At 37.2% G+C, this 12124-nt stretch overlaps 1 protein-coding gene across 2 annotated transcripts in view; it reads left to right on the forward strand.

Annotated features, from left to right (window-relative positions):
* Positions 1 to 212: 212 nt before the first annotated feature.
* Positions 213 to 12124, forward strand: part of LOC132818384 (protein unc-79 homolog) — a 213267-nt gene continuing 201355 nt past the window's right edge. For both annotated transcript variants that reach the window (XM_060829360.1, XM_060829361.1), the window contains exons 1-2: positions 213 to 234; positions 2559 to 2679. In XM_060829360.1, the coding sequence (XP_060685343.1) occupies positions 213 to 234; positions 2559 to 2679 (143 nt within the window). The remainder of the gene's footprint in view (positions 235 to 2558; positions 2680 to 12124) is intronic.

A 12124-nucleotide genomic window follows, 5' to 3' on the forward strand; every position in this document is an offset into this window, starting at 1 on the left:
GAGCTGTGTAAAATTGGAGGAGTCGCTGCTGCTGCTGCATTCGGTGCCAGTCAATCTCCTGGACCAGACGCGGAGGCAGCAGCCTGCTCGATCACGCGCATGCGCGGCGCCTGTCTCCAGGATCCCCAGCAGCTGGAAGATGCTCTGGTGGCGTATTTGATGTTTACTGACATACGCCATTGAAACAAACAACAACAACAACAAAGATTAAAATGTCCACCAAAGCGGAGCAGTGTAAGTATGAGAAAGATGCACCGGTGGGAGAATACCCTCGGGAAGTTAGTGGGAGACGGTGTCGTTATACTGCTGAAGATGCTGTTCAAGATGCTGCTTCCAAAAGAGGTTACGGGCCTGCCCACTGAGGGCTCCAAAATATTGTAAACCTTGCTCTTCCCCGCCTCCAAAATTAATGGTCAAAATTGACGCGGAATTAATTTTTCTGCATGGGCGTATTTTTGACGGCAGTCATAATAAATTAGCCCTGCAAGTCTCGAATGCTCCCTCGCCTGCCCTCGTCAGGTCTGGGAACTGCGTTCAGTTGCCAAGGTCAGCTCATTGCCAACATTGGGATGTAGGGAGGGAATAGCCGTAAGGTGTCTAATTTTAAGTGCCTGAAGCTGAATGGTGACTTGTTACGTCCGAAGATTGTTGTAAGAGGAAGGAGAAAAGGGAATGTAGGTTGACTGTTTCAAATAAAGTTGTAGGTTTATAGTGTGTGTGCACACATGATTATTTACCTATTCCTATTTACACAGGCATGCAGCCAGTTCTCATTGGAGGACTCTTGTTTCCTAGGACAACCTGCTGTTGCTGGTCTAGCATTTTTTTGCTGTTATTTTTCAAGCTGCATTATGAACATCTCTATAGCATGCATTTTTAGTAGTTTTCAGAGTAGCTGATTTTTTAAAAAAAACCATGCCACAGTTAGTGTCTACTGCTCTAATCAATTGTGCACATAAATTCTTTTCTGTTTTATAAAAATGAGTAGAGAAACTATCACTGTCAACAAATAATGCGAGCAATCTCTGAAGCAGTGTGTGCAGCTTCAGTATTATAATTACAAATGTGCTATGATAATTGACACTGGGAGGGATTTTCCAAGGATATTGCCAGTCCTGCCTCATGAGTTCCTCCAGCATTTTCCATGTTTGAGATAGTTTGCTGACCATTGCACTTGTTTTGCAGGTGAAATAATCTGAGTGATTTTGCAATCGAAAATATCTGAAACTGCATTGTAGGATATGTTGTCTTTGCAATAATAATTTGTCCTGAAATATGTGTAGTGAGGTTGCAGTTGAAGATAATTGGATGTTGGACACTAACATGTGGAATTCCTGAAAATGTGGCCTGCAGTTGAGATGGTTGCCCTCTCCCAATCAATATATCTTATTTTGAGCTGGGTATGAGTTCTACCAATTAAGAGTTTTCTTTTCCTTGTTGAATTCAGTTTTTCAATGTTGATCCAATTTGAATGATATCACATTCAATCAATTGTTGCCTTGATGTTAAAGAGTCGTCCTGACCTCACCTCTGGAAAATTCAGCTGTACTGTTCACGCTCATGGTTGATCGTGTCAAAGCCTGTAGCCTTTGCCTTTATATTTTGAGTCATTTGTGAGGAAACTATCTTGCACTATACTTGCCAAAACAGTGAATGTGATGTGACAGCCAACACTACAGGGGAAAAATATGGACACTTTTATAATCAAAAGCCCCATAAGTTCAAGGTTTTAGGTGTTTTAGGTCGACACACTACACAAAGTATTTGTAGATTGTTATTTCAATACAGAAAATTTACAGCATGACCAAAGTAATTTATTATATATATTTTGATTTTGCTGTATTGCCATTGTTTATATACTCATCTTCCAATTATGTTTCCATGGAAAAAACTAAGAGGGGAAGCTGCGGTATGGTTGTATGCCTTCCAGTGTTATGATATGCTGTTGAAGAGAAATGCCACTCATTTGACACATGATGTATTGAAATAGTTATATTTATGCTGTTACATGATGCAAATGACTATAATTCTCTGTATGTTTTGAATACTGAAGTATTGCTATGTACATATTTTGAATTATTTACTCATACGATAACATCCATAATTTACTAATTAACAGACAGCAACTTGTGTGTGCAGGCACACAAGGACATTCTATTTTGGTGGATAAAAGTGCTGTTTGGTGTGTTACTGAGCCCTGCAGACAAAGAAGTGTTTTGTCCACAACCTGGTCATGACTGAGTTAACAGATTCCAACTGTAGTTTCATCATTACTGTATTGAAGCCAAGTGTCAGTCATACCATTCCTGATTGTTTTCGATTGTGAGAAAAACATGTTTTTGAATATGACAAAGGATATGCTCTTGTCTAGTCTGTCTGTGTGAAGTGTCACTGCTTCAAGTAAGGTACTGGCAGATTATGTTCTTGGCATCGTAATACAACATATGTCACAAAGGAAAGATCTCAAATCTGGATAGGAAATAAGAATGTTGTTTAACTTTGTAAACCAAAATATTTATTAAAAGAACTGACATTTTCCAAAATTCTCACTTATTCAGTTGCATCTAAGGTCCGTTATTTACAAGAGTACCACAATCGTGTTCTTCATAACATTTATCCTGTGCCATCTGGAACTGATATAGCAAATACATTGAAGTACTTTTCACAGACGTTGTTAAGGTAAGCATTTTTCTTTTAGTTGTAACTGAAACATATATGAAACAGGAATATTTTGTAAAATGGTTTTGTTATTGAAATTTAGTGTTTTCATTCTCTGAGTACAAATAAACAAGTAAATGAACTCTAATTTTATTTGGAAGGCAATTCCGTCCATCAAAAGTTGCATTTAATGTAATAACTCACCCTCCAACATATCTGAATTTTATGATTTAAGTTAAATTGCCAAACAGTTAGTGGAACATTGGTTCTTCCCATATGTAGTCATTCACTACTTTGAAAAGATCTTTTTTGTCAGACGATGAGATTGTACATGTCAGCTACTGCTGGTTGAAAAACAAGAGAAAAGAGAAGGGATAAAATCATGGCACAGGCATCAATGACTTTGTTAAAATAGTTGACGAAGTTTTTTTTAATGTACTAATGCTTTTGTATGCCACATTAACTTAATATCACTGTTATTTCAAATTTTGATCTGGCTTAGCCAGGTAAAACAATTGAGGCATCATTATCTGGCCGTAAAGAAAATAAATGAGCAGTCATGCTAAAATAGTTGTTTCCTCTTCCAGGAGAGTAAACCCAACAAATTTAATATGTGTTTGTGCGAAAAATACACTGAATTAGTGAAAGTGCCCTAAATGCAAGTTATTATATTTTAGTCCCTAAAATTGTTTTTGTAGGGTTGCTAGGCCTGTTACAACCTGGAATCACAAACACTTCTAGCATCTCTGTTAGGAGCACTTTAAATGGATTATGTCATTAAAATAACATGAGACAAAGCTTGGAAAGAAAGACTTGCTTAAAAATGTAAGGCAATAAATTATATGATGGGAAATAACAACATTTGAATTGACCTTGGGTGAATGATCATTGTCCCTTTGTTGACCTTCACCAAATTGTTAGACACAGACTACTTTCAAGGACAGACAATTGACAGAGAAGTTTCTTTTGGTTGCTGTTATACATCTTCCAGTTAGCAATAACACTGCACTATTTGTAGAAGTTTGGGAGCAGCCATTCTCTTTGTAAATGATATATGGCTTGAGGAGATTGATCAGGAAATTTGTGAAGTGTTGACCATAACTCAAAAATGAGGTTCAAGCTAACATTTTCTTTAGCTTTATTGCGGGAATACTGGGAATAAGGGGTAGATTAATAATCTTTATTTGTATTATGGCTTCAAGCCAAATCTCGGCAAGCTGGAGGAACCTTCTGATGCTGTCGTTGACCCTTGTTGATATATGACAATCTAAAAAAGGAAAAAGTCTTTTCAATCTGGAAGAAAGTCTCATTTATCAGACAATGTTGGAGCAATAAGATGGATTTAATAGGTGATTTTCAGAATCAAGTTGTTGGATATCTTGTTGCTTTAGTATGGGCAAAAAAAACTTACATTGCACGTGTCGTTTATTTTATTTGGCATGGGAATAATTGATGTTGAAAGTAGATGCAAAGTGCAAGATGTTGTATTTCCTGGGAACTGTTTGCTCTAAACTTGTGTCACCAGGGATATTGACGACTTCAATCTCTGAGAAAAATAGGAAATAAGATTACACCAGATGGAAACACTATAATGATTAAAAATAAAATACAAAAGTGATGCGTATTTTTGTTGGGCAAGTTGCAGAAGTATATTGCACTTGTTTGCTGGAAAGTAATTACAACAAACAGTATTTTATGTATATTTTTATTCAAAAATATAAGCATTTTATAGTCAATCCCTCACTGAAACCAAAATATGTTAAATTCTGAATAAACACTAAACAGATACTTAACTGAAAGTCATAAAAATTCTAAATACACAGCTTCAACTTTGCTGAGAGATAAATGTTGCTTCCAATAAACTGTCACATTCTTTATATTGTCATCTGATGGATGATAGTCAAGCTTTATACAGAGGTTACACTGTTGAATTACATCTGTTGTGGAACAGTTAATTTGCAAAGTTTAAACACAAAGTTAGAAATAAAAATGATGGTTTAAACTCAGGATTCATCACTTTTGATTACAATATTCCTTTTGTGTGAGAATGTAACATAATATGGTCCCATTAGTGTTACATTTAAAAATTATTTATGATATAACTAATGCATTAGGGTCCTTGAACTGTAATGCTACAATAAGGTGAGGAAATGATTCACAAGAGAATTTGAATTGATAACAATCTTTTAATGAGTATGAAATGACAGACTATGAAATTGAAATTAAGTGTCTGTATTATTCACAAACTTTTGGTAATTTGTTAGTCAAATAAAGTAAACACATATTGACTCTTATTTAGCATCCTACGCTTGGGATCTAGAAATTCTGGATTTAGCTAAGATAACATCCACATTGCATTTTATCAACTCTTGCAATTAAGTCATTTGGGTTCAGGAACTGTATTTTAAATGAGTTACCTGCAAATGCATAAATACATAAATAATTTCAAACCACATTTCTGTCAATTAATCAAATATAAAGTTGTTTTTTGTTAAGCATGTTCAATTAGTTGAGTTTTAGCATTTAAAACAATATTAATACATTGATTAAATCCTGCTTAAGAGCTTCATTATTGACTGAAATATTAACAAAGAAAATTTTTAAAAATTGCAGGGTGTTATAATTGTAAAGAGTGTTCTGTTCTGTCAGGGGTTTCATTTAACAAGTACATTCATTAAATGACTCTACAGTGCTTAGAAATAAAGAGATGATATGTTTATTCTCTGATAGTACAATGCTGATTTTTTTAAAAGTATGAGGGCAAAAAGTTGTGCATTTATCCTTTTAAATACTGAATTTCATTCGCAATTTCAAATTATAATAGTAATTATGTAAGCTTTTGACATTTTTAAAATTAATACCTTCTGGCTTACAAGTTTGTGTTTTTTCTATACATAATGCGAGTGAATTATTTAAAATCACAATAAAATTGTAAAACTGTTCATATAATAATTTCCCCATTTTAATAGGATAGTCAGATTAATTGATATAGCCCTTATTTGGACCAACAATTTAGATTGAGGGCTAAGTTTGATTAATACATGATTGTAGAAGCAGACATTTAAAGTTTCATGATAGGGAAGTATTCCTTATATAGTTCTGTTGCTTCTACTTTTTGACTTGTATACTGGTCTAATTAGAACATCCAATATTGGTCTACTTGTAAACAATTCATAAATAATTACAGGTAGTTCTGAGATAACGTACATTTCAGCAGCATAATTTGGCTATAATGTCGCTGAAGAATTAGGGGATGGTATTTTGGAGAACCAGTTCCTCTGTTTGCAATAGCATGATTCCAGCAGGGATTGGTTTGCGTGTTTCATTCTGTGCATGCGCTGATGTTTGTGCTGAAATATCAGCTAGTGTTCTTACCATTCTGCGCATGTGCTGCTTTCCTCACATGTGATGTCCGTACCAGTCTTCATGCCATTGTGCCCATGTGCAATGTGAGCTCTTGTCTTTATGCTGTTCTGCATGTGCACTGATGTCAGCTGCTGAAAGAGCAGCTTTCTGTCAGGTATTATACAGAGACAAAAAAAATTGCAGAAGCTGGAATCCAAAGTATACAGGCAGGAGGCTGGAAGAATACAGCAAGCATGGTAGCATCAGGAGATGCAGAAGTCGATGTTTTGGGTGTAACCCATCTTCAGGTCCTGAAGAAGGGTTACACCCAAAATGGCGACTTCTGTATCTTCTGGTGCTACTGGGCTTGCTGTGTTCTTCCAGGTACTATACAGAGAGCAGCTTTCTTGCATTTTTTAAATGTAATGTGTTAAATTTACTTTTGTTAACATAAATATTATTTTAACTTTCAAACAGGCTTTCTGTTAGACTTTAGGGTGATGTTTGAGCGATTGTGGGTGATATATTTTGCTGGTCTGCCCCAATCCCATTTTTCCCATCAGCCCCTATATTTCTGTTAAGCAATTTTCTATGAAGTGAGGTTTTGCTGGAACGCAACTATGGTGTTATAGGAGAACTACCTGTATTGAGAAAGGCAGTATCTTGTACTGGAAGGTTTTGATCCAAGAAGCTGATTCTCAAAAAGTGCAATGAAAATTGTTATGTTTGGCATGTGTGACCTTTCTTGCAACTACTACTAAGAATTTTCTGCAGACATCTGAATCTTCTGCAGTTTATTGAACTTTAAATGTTCATCACTGTGTTCAAGAACAGAACTTGTTACTTAACAGCAATGCACAACTTTTTGTCTCATTATTACTGTACTTAAATACTGCTGTCAAATTTAGAGAGAACAAAATAGTGTTTGTATTACAGAAAATTAAAAAGAACCTTTTATTTCAGTAATTCTTATGGAACAATCAATAGCATACATAAACTACCATTGCCATTAGTTTCATAAACATATGCTACCAATCATTGATCTTTAGTATATATTCTTTTATAATTCCTACAAATGTAGTTTAGTTACATCCTAGAATTCTATATTTTTTCACTAAATCATATACCTGTTAAAATTCATTACCGTTGATGATACTGTCACAGTATCATAATTTACATACAGACATTATTTTGGTGTGATAAACATGTGCTGTTTAGAGAATTACATATCAAACACACATGTTTATTCTTCTCCTTAAACATGTTTCATAAGTGCCACCCCCTTGTGAATGAATTATTTTGACAGATTATTGTGTAGTTACCTAACCAATATTTAGTGAACATAAAATATACCTACAATGTCTAAATAATGTTTTTGTAATTCTTGTGCAATGAACTTTATTAATTAGTGATTTTCTGATGTATTAACCTGATGGTTGAAATTATTTGAAAAATAGGTGAATTGCCATGAATCTGTTCTTCCTATTTCTTCAATTTTATTTCCTTCCTGGTTGTCCAAAGGTTAGGCTGAGTAGATAGGTAAATTAATCCCAGTTGTTCTGTAATATTTTCCACAGGTTGGAAGAGCACACAGCCACTCATCTGTGACTCAATCTTCCTTCCTTACGCTCACCCCACCACATGTCAAGTGTGTGCTTGGTATTCTTAAATGTGTTCCAATAGTGAGATTAGGGAGTCAACATGTGTTCAGTTTTGTCAATTCTATTACACAGTAGACTGAATTATCCATGTATATTCAACTATGTTTCATAGCGAATATTTTGAGTTTGCTTTCTAGAGGTATGTGATACCATGTATTAATTGTCGTGAAACATTGGAGATACATAACTGGATCTTGCTAGTGCCCTTTAGTTGGACTCTATGAGTGACCTCAGTTGCTCTAAAACTGTGTCCAAAGCACATTCTTGTGGGGACCAAAATACTGGACAGCACATTTTGATAGGATGTAAACAAACATTGCGAATGTCTGCAGCAGGTATGCAGAGTCGGCAGATAATGGCATCAATTGGCATGTAATTCTGACTTAAGTCCAATAGTGTTATTTTTCAGCCCAATGCTCCATCTTCTCCTAATCTTGCACAATTGAGGGCATTCTCAGCAGAGGAAACAGTAACCCTTCCCTATCCTGGGCTATTTAAAAGGAGAATCAGCTAAATAGAGGTTAATTGCTAGCTTATTTTTTCCAGCTGTTGCTACAATGTTCGAGATCTTTGATGCTTTCTATAGTATCTTGAAATTGCAGAAGACTACACGCGGAGTGGCATGGCAGGTACTGAAGAACTTTTACTGACTTGAAGGCTCCGCATAGTCAAGTTGCTCTCAGACATGATTACATTGGTGGACTTTCCCCTTAGAGAATGAAGAAAGGCTGTATGAGGCAGAAGAACTGGAAGAGGAAGGAGAGGGAAAGGGCTCTTAGCAGATAGCTATATCTACCTCCTGGTATTCAGCAAGGTGAAATACAGTGAGTACTGAGTGAGGCACTACACTTTATAAGAACACTCCTCTGGAAATATGTTACCTGCAGGAACTGCCAATGCAACTCTGCTGCAGGATGAGGAGTTAATTGCTGGAATCGTGTCTATTGCAAGGAAAAGTTAAGCCTCTGGTTCCTACCAAGTTGAAGCTTGAGATATTTACAACATCTTACAGTTTGTTGACCATTGTCATGTTGGAAAGATTACTATTCCCTGTTCAAAGATAACTAACTGCAATTCATTCTTGTTAGAGAAAAGCAGAGCTCATGCGGATGGTTGCACCAGTGTAGCAAGCTTTCTTATAGTGCAGGATAGTATTGACTGCTTACAGATTGCTTTGGAGGTACCATGAAAGAGGTTCTGATCCCTCAACATTTGGTTCAAGAATACAGTAGTCAGCAGAGTGGTGTCAAGCATCAAGGCTGGATCAAAGCTGCCAAGATTATCATCATGTGGATATATCCCTGTTCACCAGCTACATGGGCAGCTGAGGACCAGGATCATGAGGAAGAAGACGAAGAAGGGAGAATTCAATCCTGATGGCTCTGTTCTGCCTAAACTCTCCATGAAAAGCACAACTGAGTACGATGCCAGTAACCACAAACCTTAATTGCCTATTCACCAGCTGACCCACACCTTTCCTTCCAACTCCGACAGATCATTATAGTTATTAGCTTGATCACACTGCAAAAACATCGACCATCACAAGTAAACATTCAAAATAAAATTTAGAATTAAAATCATGCCATATTGCATATCAAAGATATGTAATCACTTTTAGACATATTTTACTGCTCTTGTGTGCCTTGCCCTGCACTTGAGTGCCGTCGAAGTGCTACCCAGGTGACTGTACCACAACTGCTAACTTTCAGTAATAGCACACTGCAGATATTCTGGAGGAAGACTTCATGCACTGCACCAATATGGATGACAGCAGTCTGGATGTGTTGGCTGACAAGTAACAGCAAGGACACTTTTGGATTGACAAAGGTGAGGAGACAGATGTTTTCATCCTGGTAGAGGACATCTGATTCACACAGTATACCCCTTCCCTCTTGTGGTACCTCAGAAATCTGTTGTACTGTATATGTTGGGCCGGCTGCCAGACTGCTGTGCAACTCTACAAGCATTCTTTCGTCCACAGCCATGATGGCATCATCTGATTTTGCATGATAACATTTGAAATTTCACCTGCAGCACTCAGACATGGGGTGTGCTGCGATGGAAGCTGCGAAATTGATCACAGAAAATGCATTGTGACTGGATCCACAAGAATGACTCCCTCAAGGGCTGTGAAACTTCAGACTTCATCACAGCCTTCATCCAAACATGGACAAAAGAGCTGAATTCAGTGGGTGAGGTGAGAGTATTTACCTTAAACATCAAAATTACATCTCACCAAGTATGGCCTCAAGGACCTGAAGCAAAATTGAAGTTCACGTGATTCACGGGGAAACTCCGCACTGCTCATAAGGCCTTCAAGTACAGGATCAGAATTAGGCCATTCGGCCCATCAAATCCTTTCATGGCTGTAACCAAACCCAGCAAAAGGGAAGATGATTGGTGTTGTGAGAGGCCCATACTTAACTGCATGTATTAATTAGGGTACTTTTTAACCAATCTCTACAGACATGCGATTACCATCTCTATAGAAGGTGGAATGGAACATAGCCCTCCTGGCTCAGAGGTAGAGAACACTACCACTCCACCACAAAAGCCCTAGAGTTAAATGGGGTAGTGGGCTAAACCCAACCATCTTCAACTGATACATCAAATACAGTAATAAGGTTAGAGGTGAGGATGTTTAATTGCACACTGTTCAATGCCATTCATAACTCTGTAGATACTGAAATGCCAATTAAAAGATATGTCCAAAAAAAAACAATCTGATTATCTGTCCTTGACATTCAGAAAAATTAACATTGCTGAAATCACCCATCATTTGCCTTTAGGCTGCCCAGCTCACCACCCCCTTCTCAAGGGCAACTGGGAATGGGCAATAATGCTGGCCAGTGATTCCCACATCCTACAAATGAATAATAAAAAAAAATTCCTGGGATTTACTCTTATTGTTGCTGAAAAGGCAAGTCAGAGCTTTTGCACTGAGTAAACTTCCCCCTGTTTCTCCAAAGCATGAACATCATCTACAAGGTATATGTCATGAGTGTAATGCAATAACTTCCACTTGTTTGGATGAGTGTCGTTCTAACAACACCCAAAAAGCTCAATACTAGCCAAAGGAATCTGCTTTATCAGGTCCGCATTCATTCAATCCCTCCACCACTGATACTCAGAGACACTGCATAACACTTCAACTTTTAATGATCTCTATCTCTAAAATGATGTTTAGAAGGGAAAGGGTATTTGACACATTGCAACACCACAACCTGCAAATCCCCATCCAAGCCATATACTTGACTTGGGCCTATTTTGCTGATCCTTCGCAATCATTGAGTCAGATCATTGGAACTCCCTTTCTAGTAGTACAAATGGAGTTCCTACACTGGATGGATTTTGGTGGTTAAAATAATCAGTTTATCACCACTAATTCAAACAGTTAGTGATGGGCAATAAGGGCTGACCTTAACAGCCTTGCTCACATCCTATAAAAGACTGAAATCTGCACTTGGAGTTACTCCACCAATTCCATGTTGGAAACGATGTGCTGCCTGCCCTGTACAAAGCCTTTGTCATGTTATTGTTCGATATCTCCATTGTCATCAACAGTGACTGTAGGCTTTCTGGCAGGCTACCCAGTGCACCATCAATTTCTGTGTTTGCCTGTCGGCTGCCCCCTCAAAATCCTTACCCTGTGTCCTCTGTTGTGGAACTCAAGTGTGACTTTCGCTTCTGGCAAGCTAACACTTGTGCTGTCATTATCTTTTACCCGAGCTGCAACCACCTCATGCCTAGTGTCTCACTGTATGCCATTTCCACCTCAGATCTATCCTCTAAGATTCTAGTAGCACCTTTATCTGAGTCATTGGCTGCAAGTTTGAAATCATATTCTGGTGCTAAGCCTTCCTTGCCTATCCCTTCTTGCTGTTTCTTCACTGTCTGGTCATGTTAGATTTCTTTGGCATTGAAAAGAAAAATGAATTCCTATGATAAGATTGTGTCATGGATGTGTGAAAAGTAAGAGCCTCTATAACTTGTGAACTAGAAGTGAGTATGGCGTGAGAGGATAGAGTTAAAAATCACACAACATCAAATTATAGGTCCAACAGGTTTATTTGGAAGCACTAGCTTTCAGAGCACTGCTCCTTCATCAGGTGGTTATGGAGTATAAGATCGTAAGACACAGAATTTGCAGCAAAAGGTTACAGTATGATATAATTGAAATTATTTATTGAAAAAGACCTGAATTGTTTGTTAAGTCTCTCATCTTTTAGAATGACCATATTGGATTCAGTTCTTTCATATGTAAATTGCAGAACTTTTTTAAAAGTTACATTCTCAAATGAACTTTAACAATTATTGTCATGTTGGCCCAGATAATGCATTTAAGGTGTGAGACTCTCTGTGTCACAACGGTCAGACTGATTCTAATCTAAAAGCCAGATTTACGGAATCTTACATGGAATCATGCAGTTTTTAAGCAAATAAAATTTAATTCTGCAAGT

The sequence above is a fragment of the Hemiscyllium ocellatum genome, chromosome 8 (assembly GCF_020745735.1).
Source record: "Hemiscyllium ocellatum isolate sHemOce1 chromosome 8, sHemOce1.pat.X.cur, whole genome shotgun sequence".
NCBI lineage: Eukaryota > Metazoa > Chordata > Chondrichthyes > Orectolobiformes > Hemiscylliidae > Hemiscyllium > Hemiscyllium ocellatum.